General features: G+C 41.8%; 1 protein-coding gene across 13 annotated transcripts in view; it reads left to right on the top strand.

The window, feature by feature from the left end:
• Window positions 1-17,241, top strand: part of LOC125446913 (leucine-rich repeat and immunoglobulin-like domain-containing nogo receptor-interacting protein 1) — a 527,574-nt gene that overhangs the window by 432,848 nt on the left and 77,485 nt on the right. For 7 of the 13 annotated variants that reach the window (XM_059640147.1, XM_059640151.1, XM_059640148.1 and 4 more), the window contains one exon: window positions 3,866-3,931. The exons of 5 other annotated variants lie outside the window; for them this stretch is intronic. Coding sequence is in view for 1 of the 8 variants with exons in the window: in XM_048520913.2 (XP_048376870.1) it covers window positions 4,588-4,599 (12 nt within the window). In the remaining 7 variants the exon portion in view is untranslated. Of the gene's footprint in view, window positions 1-3,865; window positions 3,932-4,449; window positions 4,600-17,241 lie in introns of those variants that run through there. One more of the 13 variants, XM_048520913.2, reaches the window with a different exon arrangement.

Raw genomic sequence — 17,241 nt, forward strand, 5'->3', positions numbered from 1 at the left:
TTCCACAGAAATCAGTCTTAAGTCCTCTGTGTTTTGTAGTATATATAAATAAACTGGAGGAAGTTGTAGGTGGTATGTTTACTAAGTTTGCAGATAATACAAAGCTTGATGGAGTTGCTGATAGTGCCAGTGATTGTGAAAGGATACAACAGGATATAGATAGATTGGCGACTTGGGCACAGAAATGTCAGATGGAGTTTAATCCCAACGAGTGCCAGGTGATGCATTTTGGAGGATCAAATTTAAGTGTGAATAATACTGTGTGTGGCACTAACATACAGACTGTTCTGGGGAAGGGTCACTGGGCCCAAAATGTTAACTCTTGTTTTTTCCTTCACAGATGCTGCCAGGCCTGTCGAGCTTTTCCAGCAACTTTGTTTTTGTAACATACAGATAGATCTGGGTGTGCAGGTCCACAGTACCCTAAAAGTGGCACACAGGTGGCCAAAGTCATTAGGAAAGCATATGGGCATGCTTGTCTTCACCGGCCAGGGCATGGAGTACAAGAGTTAGCAAACCATGTTGCAGCTGTATGAAGCCCATTTTAGAGTATGCTCCTGAGATACTGCTTGGCCTGCTGTGTTCATCCAGCTTCACACTTTGTTATCTTAGAGTATTGTGTGCAGTTTTGGTTGCCACATTACCAGAAGGATGTGGAAACTTTGGGGGGAGTGCTGAGAAGGTTCACCAGGATGTTGTCTGATCTCCGAGGAAAGGTTAAAAAGACTAGGATTGTTTTCCCAGGGAAGGCAGCAGCTGAGATGAGACCTGATAGAGGTCTGCAAAATTATGAGAGGCATAGATAGGCTGGATAGTCAGAGGCTTGTTCCCAGGGTTGAAGTTTCATTTACAAGGAGTCACAGGTTTGAGGTGAGAGCGGGAAAGTTCAAGGGAGATGTGTGAGGGAAATTTTTCATGGAGCGAGCAGTCAGAGCCTGGAACAGAAGAGATGGTGGGAGCAGGCTCTTTGGCAACATTTAAGAGGCATCTGGGTGTTTACATGAATGGGGAGGGAATAGAGGGATATGGACTGAATAACCGAACAAGGTTTGTTTTTTAGTTTAGTGAAGGCACAGGCACGAACAGCCGAAGGGCCTGTTCCTACGCTGTACTTCTCTTTTCTTACTTTGTTCTTTGACTCATCCCTTCAGCGTACCAGTCACAACTTTCCAGGGCCAGGGTCCTCAGCCCTCACCACCCACTTCCCTCTCTCATCACTCTGCCCTCACTCGCCTCTCAGCCCCTTAACTTGCTCCACTGCCCCCACTATCCTCTAAAATCCTGTTTCCCCTTCCTCATCCTCCTCACTCCCCATTCAACCCCTGATTTTCCCCCAGTTTCTGTCTGCAGCCCTCATTCCCACATTACCCCTCCCTCACTCATTTCTTTTGCACCTTTAGAAATGGAATGAGTGCCTCTGTGTGTGTGTGTGTGTGTGTGTGTGTGTGTGTGTGTGTGTGTGTGTGTGTGTGTGTGTGTGTGTGTGTGTGTATGTGTGTGTGTGTGTGTGTGTGAGTGTCTGTGTGTGTGTGTCTGTGTGTATGTGTGTGTGTCTGTGTGTGTGTGTGTGTGTGTGTGTGTGTGTGTGTGTGTGTATGCTTGTTTGTGGGCATGCGCGTGTGTGTGTGTGTATGCTTGTTTGTGGGCATGCGCGTGTGTGTATATGCCTGTGTGTGTGTGTGTGTGTGTGTGTGTGTGTGTGTGTGTGTGTGTGTGTGTGTGTGTGTATGCTTGTTTGTGGGCATGCGCGCGTGTGTGTATATGCCTGTTTGTGTGTGTGTGTGTGTGTGTCTGTGTGTGTGTATGTGTGTATGCTTGTTTGTGGGCATGCGCGTGTGTGTGTATATGCCTGTTTGTGTGTGTGTGTGTATGAGTGTGTGAGTGTGTGTGGGGGGGGTGGGTGGGTGTGTGTGGGTGTGTGTGTGTGTGTGTGAGGGGGGTGGGTATGTATGAGTGAATGTGAGTGTGTCTGTGTGTGTGTGTGTGTGTGTGTGTGTGTATGTGTGGGGTGTGTGTGTGTGTGTATGTGTGTGGGGTGTGTGTGTCTGTGTGTGTGTGTGTGTGTGTGTATGAGTGTGTCAGTATGTGTGTATGTGTGGGGTGTGTGTGTGTATGGGGTGTGTGTGTGTGTGGGGTGTATGTGTGTGTGTGGGGTGTGTGTGTGTGTGGGGGTTGTGTGTGTGTACGAGTGTTTGTATGGGCGTGTGAGTGTGTGTGTGTATGTGTGTGTGTGTGTGTGTGTGTGTGTGTGTGTGTGAGTGTGTCAGTGTGTCAGTGTGTGTGGGGGGGGTGTGTGCGTGTATATGTGTGTGTATGGATGTGTGAGTATGTGTGCATGTATGAGTGTGTGTGTGTGTGTAGGGTGTGTGTGTGTGTGGGGTGTGTGTGTGAGTGTGTCAGTGTGTCTGTGTGTGTGTATATGAGTGTGTGTATATGGGTGTGTGAGTGTGAGTGTGTGTGTGTGTGGGGGGGGTGGTGTATGAGTGTGTGTGCTTTACCTGCCTGTCTGTGTGTGTCTGCGTGAGTGTGCAGTCTCTTGGTTGAATATCCAAGCAAGGTCCATGCTGACAAACTGATGCTGCTGAAATAGCAGCCAAAACAATGTAGAAGAGAAAGAGTGAGGAAGAGGATCAGACAGGAGGAGAATGGGGGAGGAGTGGAAATAGAAGACCCGAGGTGTACACAGAGACGGAGAGAGCAGTGAGTTTGTGCATTGTGTTTGTGACAAAGAGCAGTGGGTGAGCTGCTGTTTAGCTCTGAGCTTGGGGAGAACAGGCAGATGGCATAAAAACCTGGCAGCTCCAAGCATGGCAGTGCCCTGTGTCCCAGAGCACAGTGCAGTAATCTATTATCACTGCCCTCTTGCACCCACACTGTTTGCTATTCCACAACAGCCATCCAAGTGTTGGAATGAATAATGGAAGAAATCTTGCACAGATCGTGTCTCTCTGAATTCTTCATTTAATTGCAACTTCAGCATGCAGCAGCAAGGCCAGTACACCAGGCACATACATTTCCAACCAACCTGTCCACGCATATCATTGCGCTCCTGAGATGCTGCTTGGCCTGCTGTGTTCATCCAGCTCCACACCTTGTTATCTCAGGAAATGAAAGGCACAGCTTCTGCAATTGTTGTTGATAAACAAAATTACACATGAAACAATATAATCCCATCATTACAGCTTTCAAAATACATGCAACCTTAGGTGAGTTAACACTCAGATACCTGAGTTACAGAGTGGAATCTACTCGAGGGGTTCACATGGTTTATATAGAATCATAGGATCAAAGATTCCCTGTAGTGTGGAAGCAGGTCATTCAGCCCACTGAGTCCACACCTACCCTCCGAAGATCATCCCAACCAGACCCATCCCCCTACCCTATTCCTGTAATCCTGCATTTCCCATAAATAGAATAACAGAGACACCCAAGAATGAGCTACAGATTGGAATCGAATTGAGGGGTTCAGAGTAGTTTATATATGGAATAACGGATCCCTGGCAGCGGGCTACAGACTGGAACCTATTGGAGGATCTTGGGTGGGTTATGTATTTGTTGTTGGGAATGTGACAAACCTGGTTTGGTGATTTTGACATTTTGCTGTGTTTTCTAATCAACGTGAGGAAGCTGTTTGCTTGACCACATGGTGTTACTGACTCCCTGGGTTCATTGTGTTTCCACTCATGGCATTCCATCAGGAACGTGTGACATCAGTATACTTATTTATTGTAGTTTGAAGGGGAATATGCTGCTACTGACATGGGGCAAACTGTTTCTCCCAAAGTAAGCTACTTCCCTGACTGGGGGTAATATTAATCATTGCAATAAGGTGAAAATTGAGACAGATGTTTCTCGTGCTATTTAGGACCCTCATGAATGGCTCAGACTCGTGGCGCAGAACAGAAGCAAGATTGAAAGCAGCAGGAGAGAGGCAAGTTAATTTCACTGACCGCGATAACATCCCAGAAACAAAGCATCAGAGAGCTGAGGAGGGCTAGAATGCTGAAGGTTAATGGAGAATGAGGAATTCCTCAGATTCAAGATACTGACAGCTCACAAATTAAAATATCAGATGGTGTAGTGGGTCTTTAAGAGTCACATTCTGCAGTCAGATGGAAACAGTAGACTGTGGCGCTGTTCCTAATTGTCCAGGGTACAGGGAGACTTTGGAATAATTTATAAATTACTAATTTACAACAAAAATGTGCTGGACCTGTCACTGGCTGCGATACAGGTCAACTCATACAACCAGGTGGTGTCAGGTTCAATCTGATCACCAAGCAAAAACCTCTGGGTGATCGTCTTTCTGCTAATTGCCTTGTCTCTCCAGGCGGATGTAACTCGGGGTTGTTTCGGCCTAGTAGGTGTAGGGCTGGGAAGAGGTGGTTGGGAGCAGACAGCCTTTGGCATACCCTTACTCTGCTATTATCTGTGTCTGATTTCAGCACAGTGAGGACAGAGCAAGAGAACGAAGGCACAGGCAGGCCAAGGAGGAACACTTAGGGTGGAGAATTGCAAGCTCAAGAGAACCAGCAATGTTCAGAGGAGCACAGGCAAAATGGAGACAAGAACACTACTAAAGAAAAAATGCATTTGGAGGTGAGAGCCAGGAAACTAATCAGCTTTGTGAGCAAACTCTAACCACAGAGATCCAAATTCTGTTCGGTTATATCTAAATCTCAGATTTCCAGGAGAAAATTAGAGAGGGCAGCTTTTCTGCCAGATCTTCACCTGGAAGGTACCAGCTAATGTTCTGCCAACCTGGGAATTTGCTCAGGATGACAGACAAGGGGAACAATGAGGAACTGACTGATAACAAACTTCCTCATCCCTGACTTCACGCTGTTTTTTGTGATTAGTTTTCACAGCAATGATCCATTCACTCAAACAATGGGATTATATTCACAGTAAAATGTTAGTTTTCTATTAACATGGTGGTAGTGTTATTAAAATGTCATTATATGATGATTTTATATTAATACAGGTGTAATATGACATTCACACAATGATAGGATAGTATTTCATTCACATAGAAACTAGGAGCAGGCCATTCCACCCATTGAGCTTGCTCCCCCATTCAATATGTCATTGGCCAATCTGCTATCTCAGTGATATATTCCCACTTTTTCTCCATAACCCCTGATGTCCATTAAAATCTAAAAAATATTCTCAATATTTTTCTGGATTACACTCAGTGACACATCCTCCACAGCTTTCTGTGGTAGAGAATTCCACAGATTCACCATCCTCTGATTGAAGAAATTTTCCCTCATCTCACTCTGAAATTATCTAGGTCCTATCCCACAGACACTGTGACCCCCGCTTCTACACCGCACCCCCCCCCCGCCACCCCGGACCGGGGAAACCTCTCTCTCTGCATCCAGTCTTCCCAGCCCTGTTGGTATTTTGTACGTTCCATTGAGACATAGAAAAAGAAGAGCAGGAGTAGGGCATCAGCCCTTTGAGTCTGCTCTGCCGTTTGTTCTGAACATGGCTGACCACAAAGCTATTCCTGCTTTTCCCTCAGACACTTTGATATCTTGAGCCCGACTTCTCTGTTCAACTCCTTCTTGAAATCGTATAAAGTTTTGGCCGTGAGTGCTTTCTGTGGGGGTGAACTCTACAGGCTCACTAATCTCTGGGTGAAGACATTTCTATTCATCTCAATATGAAATAGTTTTAACAGTATTACCATGGTGGTATGATAGTTTTATATTAACTCAGTGATAAGACAGAATTCTGTTAAAAATTATAAGCAAACATAGGGGAACGATAGCATCAAGTTAGCGGTGACATGGTTATATTAACATGGTGATATGACAGCGTTATGTCAATGGTGATAAGATTGTATTCAATTAATGTTGATATCAGAGTAACACAGTAATGTGATGCTGTTATTATTAATGCTGATATCACAGTGTCATGTTAACACATGATATGAGAGCATTAACACAGTGATATGATGATATAAAATGAACAAGATGATATTAGAGTGCCACGTTATCAGGGTGATATGAGAGTGTTGCATTCACAGGGTGAGGTGGGAATTTTACATTAACAGGGTAATGTGTGAGTGCTGTATTTACGTTTAAGCGCTAAATTTACATACATTAACAGGGTGGGATGAAAATGGCGCTTAAACAGGGTGCTATGTCACTGTTGAATTAGCAGGGTGATATCAGAGTATTACATTAACAGGGTGTTGTAACAGCACTGAATTAAGAGGGTGATATGACAGTGTTTCATTGATAGGGAGCCATGATACTGTTTGTATTAACAGGGTGATATGAGAGTATTATATTAACAGGATGATATTTGATTGTTACATTAACAGGGTGATAAGGTTGTGGTGATATGAGAATGCTGTATTGACAGGGTGATATGACATTGTTGACCAGGATGGTATGAGAGTGCTTTATTAACAAGGTGATGTGAGAGTGCTGTTTGACAGACTGATATGACAGTGCTGTATTAACAGAGTGATGTGAGCGTATTACATGGAGGGGGCAAAATTACGATGTTACATTGACAGTGTGATATGAGAGTGTTACGTTGACAGGGTGACATGAGCGCACACAGTGTTTTGAAAGCATTGTCTAATCAGAGTGATATGGGACAGTGGTATTGATAGGATGATATGACACTGTTATATTAACAGGGCGAGCTGAAAGTTTTACAATGACAGGTTGCTGTAAGGATGTTACATTGACAGGCTGATATGACAGCATTGTATTAACAGAGTGATATGAAAGCATTGTATTAAGAGGGAGATAGGAGCGTGCTGGATTAAGAGGGTGATTTGAGAGAGTTTTATTAAAAAGTGATGTGAGACTGTTACATTAAAAGAATGATGAAAGACAGTTATATTGACAGGGTGATGTGAGAGTATTACATTGTCAAGCTGATATGAAAATCTTACATTGAAAGGGTGAGAAGGAGTTCAACATGAACATTTTTTGTGCGAGGACATTACACTGACGGGTAATAAAACAGAGTGGTATTAACAGCGTGACATGAGAATGTTACATTGGCAAGTTGTTTGTGGGTGTTGTAATAACTGGGTGATGTGCGAGTGCTGTATGAACAGGGTGATGTGAGAGTCCTGTATGAACAGGGTGATATGAGAGTGCTGTATGAACAGGGTGATATGAGAGTGCTGTATGAACAGGGTGATATGAGAGTGCTGTATGAACAGGGTGATATGGGAGTGCTGTATGAACAGGGTGATATGAGAGTCCTGTATGAACAGGGTGATATGAGAGTGCTGTGTGAACAGGGTGATATGAGAGTGCTGTATTAACAGGGTGATATGAGAGTTCTGTATTAACAGGGTGATATGGGAGTCCTGTATGAACAGGGTGATATGAGAGTCCTGTATGAACAGGGTGATATGAGAGTGCTGTATGAACAGGGTGATATGGGAGTGCTGTATTAACTGGGTGATATGAGAGTGCTGTATTAACTGGGTGATATGAGAGTGCTGTATTAACAGGGTGATATGAGAGTGCTGTATTAACAGGGTGATATGAGAGTGCTGTATGAGCAGGGTGATATGAGAGTGCTGTATGAACAGGGTGATATGAGAGTCCTGTATGAACAGGGTGATATGAGAGTGCTGTATGAACAGGGTGATATGGGAGTGCTGTATTAACTGGGTGATATGAGAGTGTTGTATTAACAGGGTGATATGAGAGTGCTGTATGAACAGGGTGATATGAGAGTGCTGTAATAACAGGGTGATCTGAGAGTGCTGTATTAACTGGGTGATATGAGAGTGTTGTATTAACAGGGTGATATGAGAGTGCTGTATGAACAGGGTGATATGAGAGTGCTGTATGAACAGGGCGATGTGAGAGTCCTGTAATAACAGGGTGATATGAGAGTGCTGTATGAACAGGGTGATATGAGAGTCCTGTATGAACAGGGTGATATGAGAGTGCTGTGTGAACAGAGTGATATGAGAGTGCTGTATTAACAGGGTGATATGAGAGTTCTGTATTAACAGGGTGATATGGGAGTCCTGTATGAACAGGGTGATATGAGAGTGCTGTATGAACAGGGTGATATGAGAGTGCTGTATTAACAGGGTGATATGGGAGTCCTGTATTAACTGGGTGATATGAGAGTGCTGTATGAACAGGGTGATATGAGAGTCCTGTATTAACAGGGTGATATGAGAGTGCTGTATGAACAGGGTGATATGAGAGTGCTGTATTAACAGGGTGATATGAGAGTGCTGTATGAACAGGGTGATATGAGAGTGCTGTATGAACAGGCTGATATGAGAGTGCTGTACGAACAGGGTGATATGAGAATGCTGTATTAACAGGGTGATATGAGAGTGCTGTATAAACTGGGTGATATGAGAGTGTTGTATTAACAGGGTGATATGAGAGACCTGTATTAACTGGGTGATATGAGAGTGCTCTATTAACTGGGTGATATGAGAGTGCTGTATGAACAGGGTGATATGAGAGTGCTGTATGAACAGGGTGATATGAGAGTGCTGTAATAACAGGGTGATATGAGAGTGCTGTATTAACTGGGTGATATGAGCGTGTTGTATTAACAGGGTGATATGAGAGTGCTGTATGAACAGGGTGATATGAGAGTGCTGTAATAACAGGGTGATATGAGAGTGCTGTATTAACTGGGTGATATGAGAGTGTTGTATTAACAGGGTGATATGAGAGTGCTGTATGAACAGGGCGATGTGAGAGTCCTGTAATAACAGGGTGATATGAGAGTGCTGTATGAACAGGGTGATATGAGAGTCCTGTATGAACAGGGTGATATGAGGGTGCTGTATTAACAGAGTGATAAGAGAAGCCTGTATTAACAGGGTGATGTGAAAGTCCTGTATTGACAGGGTGATATGAGAGTGCTGTATTATCAGGGAGATGTGAGAGTGCTGTATTAACAGGGTGATATGACAGTGCTGTGTTAACAGGGTGATGTGTGTATGCTATATTAACAGGGTGATATGAGAGTGCTGTATTGTCAGGGTGATATGACAGTACTGTGTTTAACAGAGTGATGTGAGAGTGCTGTATTAACGGCATTATGTGAGAGTGCTGTATGAACAGTGTGAAGCTGGATGAACACAGCAAGCCAAGCAGCATCTTAGGAGCAAAAAGCTGATGTTTTGAGTGCTATATTAATCGGGGGATATCCCATACTGTATTAACAGGGTGATATGAGAGTACTGTATTAATAGGGTGATCTGATGATGCTGTATGAACAGGTTGACATGGCATTGCTGTTTTAACAGAGTGATATGATAGTGGTTTATTAACAAAATGATATGACAGTGCTTCATTAACAGGGTGATATGAGAGTGCTGTAATAACAGGGTGATATGAGAGTCCTGTATTTAAGTGTGATGAGATTGCTGTATTAACAAGGTGATACGAGAATGTTGTGTAAACAGGGTAATGTGAGAGTGCTGTAATAACAGGGTGATGTGAGAGTCCTGTATTTAAGTGTGATGTGAGATTGCTGTATTAACAGGGTGATGAGACAGTGTTGTATTAACAGGGTGATATGACAGTGCTCTATTAACAGGGTGTTAGAGTATTGCGTTAAAAGTGTGATATGAGAGAGCTGTATTAATACTGATATTTTTGTGATGTATAAACAGGGTGATATGAGAGAGCTGTATTAACTGGGTGATATGACAGTGCTGTATTAACTGGGTGATATGACAGTGCTGTATTAAATGGGTGAGATGAGAGTGCTGTATTAAATGGGTGATATGAGAGTGCTGTATTAACATGGTGATATGAGAGTGCTGTATTAAATGGGTGAGATGAGAGTGCTGATTGAACATGGTGACATGAGAGTGTTGAATTAAATGTGTGATACGAGAGTGTTGTGTAAATACTAATATGTTTGTGTTGTATAAACAAGGTGATCTGAGAGTGCGATATGAATGCTGAAATGTGTGTGTTATCTAAACAGAGTGATATGAGAGTGCTGTATTAACAGGGTGTTCTGGGAGTGCTGTCTAAACATGGTGATGTGAGAGTACTACATCAAGAGGGTGATATGAGAATGTTGTATGAACCGGTTGATATGAGAATGTTGTATGAACAATGTGATGTGATACAGCTGCATTAACTGGGTGATATGAGAGTGTTGTACTCGCAGAATGATGAGAGAGTGCTGTATTAGCAAGGTGATGTGAGAGTGCTGTATAAACAGGGTGATGTGAGAATGTAGTATCAACAGGGTGATATGTGAGTGCTGTGTAAACAGGGTGATATGAGAGTGCTGTGTAAACAGGGTGATATGACAGTGCTGTATTGACAGTGTGATATGTCAGTACTGATAGAACAGGGTGATATGAGAGTGTTGTATTAAAAGTGTGATGTGAGAGTGCTGTATTCAGATGGTGATATGACAGTACTGTATAAAAAGGGCAATGTGAGAGTGTTGCATTAAAAGTGTGATATGAGAATGCTGTATTAATCCTGATATGATTGTGTTGTATAAACAGGGTGATATGAGAGTGATGTATTAACAGGGTGATATGAGAGTGATGTATGAACAGGGTGATATGAGAGTGAGGTATTCACAGGGTGAAATGAGAATGTTGTATTAACATGAGTGATGTGAGAGTGGTGGATAAACAGGGTTATGTGAGAGTGGTGGATAAACGGGGTGATATGAGAATGTTGTATTAACATGGGTGATGCGAAAGTGCTATATTAACAGGATGTTATGAGAGTACTGTATTAACAGGATGATGTGACAGTGCTGTATTCACAGGGTGATATGACACTGCTGTATTAACAGGGTGATATGAGATTGCTGTATTAACAGGGTGATGTCAGAGTGCTGTATTAACAGGATGATATGAGAGTGCTGTGTTCACAGGATGATATGAGAGTGCTGTATTAATAGGGTGATCTGATAATGCTGTATGAACAGGTTGATACAGCATTGCTGTTTTAACAGAGTGATATGACAGTGCTTTATCAACAAAATGATATGACAGGGCTTCATTAACAGGGTGATATGAGAGTGCTATATCAACAGGGTGATATGAGAATGTTGTGTAAACAGGGCGATGTGAGAGTGCTGTAATAACAGGGTGATGTGACAGTGCTGTATTAACAGAGTGATATGAGAGTGCTGTATTAACAGGGTGATATGACAGTGCTGTGTTAACAGGGTGATGTGGGTATGCTATATTAACAGGATGATGTGAGAGTGCTGTATTGTCAGGGTGATGTGTCAGTGCTTTATTAACAGGGTGATATGAGAGTGCTGTATTATCAGGGTGATATGAGAATGTTGTTTTAACAGGGTGATGTGAGAGTGCTGTATGCACAGTGTGATATGACAGTGCTGTATTAACAGCGTAATATGACACTGCTGTGTAAACAGAGTCATGTGACAGTGCTGTATTAACAGGATGATATGGGAGAGCTGAATTTAGAGGATGATATGGGAGTGCTGTATCAACAGAGTGATAAGACAGTACTGTGTTAACAGGGTGATATGAGAGTGCTGTGTTAACACTGATATGTTTGCGTTGTATAAACAGGGTGATATGAGAGTGTGGTATTAACAGTGTGAATTTAGATGGCTGTGTCAACAGGGTGATGTGTGATTGCTGTGTTAACAGGGTGATTTGAGAGTGCTGTATTTACAGGGTGATATGGGAGTACAGTATTAACAGGGTGATATGTGTGTCCTGTATTAACAAGGTGACCTGATGATGCTATATTAACAGAGTGATATGACAGTGCTGTATTAAAAAAACATACGAGAGTGCTTTATTAACAGGGTGATATGAGAGTGTGGTATTCACAGGGTGATGTGTGAGTCCTGTAATAACAATGCAATATGACAGTGTTGTATTAACTGGGTGATATGCGACTGCTGTATTAACAGGGCGATGTGAGAGTGGTGTATTAACAGGGTGATGTGAGAGTGTTGTATTATCAGGGTGATATGAGAGTGTGGTATTAACAGGGCGATATGACAGTGCTATATTAACAGGGCAATATGACAGTGTTGTATTAACTGGGTGATATGCGACTTCTGTATTAACAGGGCGATGTGAGAGTGCTGTATTAACAGGGTGATGTGAGAATGCTGTATTATCAGGGTGGTGTGAGATTGCTGTATTATTAGGGAGATGTGACAGTGCTGTATTAACAGGGTGATATGAAAGTGCTGTGTTAACAGGGTGATGTGGGTGTGCTATATTAACAGGATGATATGAGAGTGCTGTATTGTCAGGGTGATGTGTCAGTGCTTTATTAACAGGGTGATATAAGAGTGCTGTATTATCAGGGTGATATGACAGTACTGTGTTAACAGAGTGATATGACAGTGCTGTATTAACAAAATGATACGAGAGTGCTTTATTAACAGGGTGATATGAGAGTGTGGTATTCACAGGGTGATGTGTGAGTCCTGTAATAACAATGCAATTTGACAGTGTTGTATTAACTGGGTGATATGCGACTGCTGTATTAACAGGGCGATGTGAGAGTGGTGTATTATCAGGGTGATGTGAGAGTGTTGTATTATCAGGGTGATGTGAGAGTGTTGTATTATCAGAGTGATATGAGAGTGTGGTATTAACTGGGTGATGTGAGAGTGCTGTGTTTGCACAGTATTATGACAGTGCTTTATTAACACGGTGATATGAGAATGTTGTGTTAACAAGAAGATACGAGAGTGCTCTATTAACAGGGTGATATGAGAGTGCAGTATTAACTGTGTGATGTGACAGTGCTGTATTAACTGGTTGATATGAGAATGCTGTATTAATAGTGTGATATGTGTGTGCTATATTAACAGCATGATATCAGAGTGCTATGTTAACAGAGTGATATTGGAGTGTTGTATTTACAAAATGATACAAGAGTGCTTCATTAACAGGGCAATATGAAAGTGCTGTGTTAACATGATGTGATGACAGTGCTTTATTAAAAGGGTGATATGAGAGTGCTGTATTAACTGCGTGATATGACAGTGTTGTATTCACAGGGTGATGTGAGTGTGCTGTATGAACAGAGCGATATGAGAGTGCTGTGCTAACACGGTGATATGACAGTGCTATCTTAAGCGGGTGATATTATAGTGCTGTATTAACAGGGTAAGGTGAGTCTGCTGTATTAACACGGTGATATGAGAGTGCTCTATTAACAAGGTGATGTGTCACTGCTGTATTAACAGGGGGATGTGAGAGTGCTGTATTAACTGGGTGATATGAGAATGCTGTATTAACAAGGTGGTGTCACTGCTGTATTAACAGGGGGATGTGAGAGTGCTATATTAGCAGGGTGATATGAGAATGCTGTATTAACAAGGTGATATGAGAGTGTGGTATTCACAGGGTGATGTGAAAGTCCTGTATTAACAGTGTGATATGTGATTGCTGTATTTACTGGGTGATGTGACAGTGCTCTATTAACAGGGTGACATGAGAGTGCTGTACTATCAGGGTGATATGACAGGGTGATGTGGGTATGCTATATTAACAGGGTGATATGAGAGTGCTGTATTGTCAGGGTGATATGACAGTACTGTGTTAACAGAGTGATGTGAGAGTGCTGTATTAAGAATGTTATGTGACAGTGCTGTATGAACAGTGTGAAGCTGGATGAACACAGCAAGCCAAGCAGCATCTTAGGAGCACAAAAGCTGATGTTTTGAGTGCTATATTAATCGGGGGATATCACCATACTGTATTAACAGGGTGATATGAGAGTACTGTATTAATAATTACTGTATTAATAGGGTGATCTGATGATACTGTATGAACAGGTTGATATGGCATTGCTGTTTTAACAGAGTGATATGATAGTGGTTTATTAACAAAATGATACGACAGTGCTTCATTAACAGGGTGTTATGAGAGTGCTGTAATAACAGGGTGATATGAGAGTGCTATATCAAGAGGGTGATACGAGAATGTTGTGTAAACAGGGTGATGTGAGAGTGCTGTAATAACAGGGTGATGTGAGAGTTCTGTATTTAATTGTGATGTGAGATTGCTGTATTAACAGGGTAATGAGACAGTGCTGTATTAACAGGGTGATATGACAGTGCTCTATTAACAGGGTGTTAGAGTATTGCATTAAAAGTGTGATACGAGTGTGCTGTGTTAATACTGATATTTTTGTGATGTATACACAGGGTGATATGAGTGAGCTGTATTAACTGGGTGATATGACAGGGCTGTATTGAATGGGTGAGATGAGAGTGCTTTATGAACAGAGTGATATGAGAGTGCTGTATTAAATGGGTGATGTGAGTGTGCTGTATTAACATGGTGATATGAGAGTGCTGTATTAACATGGTGATATGAGAGTGCTGTATTAAATGGGTGCTGTGAGAGTCCTGTATTTAAGTGTGATATGAGATTGCTGTATTAACAGGGTGATGAGACAGTGCTGCGTTAACAGGGTGATATGACAGTGCTCTATTAACAGGGTGTTAGAGTATTGCATTAAAAATGTGATATGAGAGTGCTGTGTTAATACTGATATTTTACTGATGTATAAACAGGGTGATATGAGAGTGCTGTATTAACTGGGTGATATGAGAGTGCTGATTGAACAGGGTGACATGAGAGTGTTGAATTAAATGTGTGATATGAGAATGTTGTGTAAATACTAATATGTTTGTGTTGTATAAACAGGGTGATCTGAGAGTGCGATATGAATGGTGAAATGTATGTGTTATCTAAACAGAGTGATATGAGAGTGCTGTATTAACAGGGTGTTCTGGGAGTGCTGTCTAAACATGGTGATGCAAGAGTACTACATCAAGAGGGTGATATGAGAATGTTGTATGAACCGGTTGATATGAGAATGTTGTATGAACAATGTGATGTGATACTGCTGTATTAACTGGGTGATATGAGAGTGTTGTACTTGCAGAATGATGAGAGAGTGCTGTATTAGCAGGGTGATGTGAGAGTGCTGTGTAAACAGGGTGATGTGAGAATGTAGTATTAACAGGGTGATGTGAGAGTGCTGTGTAAACAGGGTGATATGAGAGTGCTGTGTAAACAGGGTAATGTGACAGTGCTATATTGACAGTGTGATATGACATATGTCATATCATTTTGTTTATAAACCACTATCATATCACTGTTAAAACATCAATGCCATATCACCTTGTTAATACAGCATCATCAGATCACCCTATTAAAACAGTACGCTCATATCACCCTGTTAATACAGTATGGTGATATCCCCCGATTAATATTGCAGCTTCACACTGTTCAGACTGATATGAGAGTGATGTATAAACAGTGTGATATGGGAGTGACGTATGAACAGGGTGATATGAGAGTGATGTATTCACAGGGTGAAATGAGAATGTTGTATTAACATGAGTGATGTGAGAGTGGAGGGTAAACAGGGTTATGTGAGAGTGCTGGATAAGCAGGGTGATGTGAGAGTGCTGTATTCACAGGGTGATATGAGAATGTTGTATTAACATGGGTGATGCGAAAGTGCTTCATTAACAGTGTGATGTGAGAGTGCTGTAATAACAGGGTGATGTGAGAGTCCTGTATTTAAGTCTGATATGAGATTGCTGTATTAACAGGGTGATGAGACAGTGCTGTGTTAACAGGGTGATATGACAGTGCTCTATTAACAGGGTGTTAGAGTATTGCATTAAAAGTGTGATACGAGAGTGCTGTGTTAATACTGATATTTTACTGATGTATAAACAGGGTGATATGAGTGAGCTGTATTAAATGGGTGATATGTCAGTGCTGTGTTAACAGGGTGATATGACAGTGCTGATTGAACAGGGTGACATGAGAGTGTTGAATTAAAAGTGTGATATGAAAGTGTTGTGTAAATACTTATATGTTTGTATTCTATAAACAAGGTGATCTGAGAGTGCTATATGAATGGTGAAATGTGTGTGTTATCTAAACAGAGTGATATGAGAGTGCTGTATTAACAGGGTGTTCTGTGAGTGCTGTCTAAACACGGTGATGTGAGAGTACTACATCAAGAGGGTGATATGAGAATGTTGTATGAACCGGTTGATATGAGAATGTTGTATGAACAATGTGATGTGATACAGCTGCATTAACTGGGTGATATGAGAGTGTTGTACTAGCAGAATGATGAGAGAGTGCTGTATTAGCAGGGTGATGAGAGAGTGCTGTAATAACAGGGTGATGTGAGAATGTAGTATTAACAGGGTGATGTGAGAGTGCTGTGTAAACAGGGTGATGTGACAGTGCTGTATTGACAGTGTGATATGACAGTACTGATTGAACAGGGTGATATGAGAGTGTTGTATTAAAAGTGTGATATGAGAGTGCTGTATTCACATGGTGATATGACGGTACTGTATAAACAGGGCGATGTGAGAGTGTTGCATTAAAAGTGTGATATAAGAGTGCTGTATTAATACTGATATGATTGTATTGTATAAACAGGGTGATATGATTGTGTTGCATAAACAGGGTGATATGAGAGTGCTGTATTCGCAGGGTGATCTGAGAATGTTGTATTAACATGAGTGATGTGAGAGTGCTGGATAAACAGGGTGATGCGAAAGTGCTGTATTCACAGGGTGACATGAGAGTGCTGTATTAACAGGGTTATGTGACAGTGCTGTATTATCAGGGTGATATGAGAGTGCTGTATTCACACGGTGATACGAGATTGCTTTATTTAAAGAGTGATGTGTGTGTGCTCTATAATCAGGGTGATATGACAGTGCTATATTAACAGGGTGTTATGAGAGTACTGTATTAACAGGATGATGTGACAGTGCTGTATTCACAGGGTGATATGACACTGCTGTGTTAACAGGGTGATATGAGTTTGCTATATTAACAGGGTGATGTGCGAGTGCTAGAAAATCAGGGTGATGTGTGAGTGCTGTATTAACAGGGTGATATCAGAGTGCTGTATAAACAGGATGATATGAGAGTGCTGTATTCACATGGCGATATGAGACTGCTGTATTAACAGGGTGATATGAGAGTGCTGTATTAACAGGGTGATATCAGAGTGCTGTATTAACAGGATGATATGAGAGTGCTGTGTTCACAGGATGATATGTGAGTGCTGTATTAACAGGGTGATGTGAGAGTGCTGTATCAACAGGGTGATATGACAGTGCTATTGTAACAGGGTGATACGACAGTGCTGTATTAACAGGGTGACATGAGAGTGTTGAATTAAAAGTGTGATACGAGAGTGCTGTGTTAATATTCTTATGTTTGTGTTGTAATGA

Source organism: Stegostoma tigrinum, chromosome 36, assembly GCF_030684315.1.
Source record: "Stegostoma tigrinum isolate sSteTig4 chromosome 36, sSteTig4.hap1, whole genome shotgun sequence".
Classification (NCBI taxonomy): Eukaryota; Metazoa; Chordata; class Chondrichthyes; order Orectolobiformes; family Stegostomatidae; genus Stegostoma; species Stegostoma tigrinum.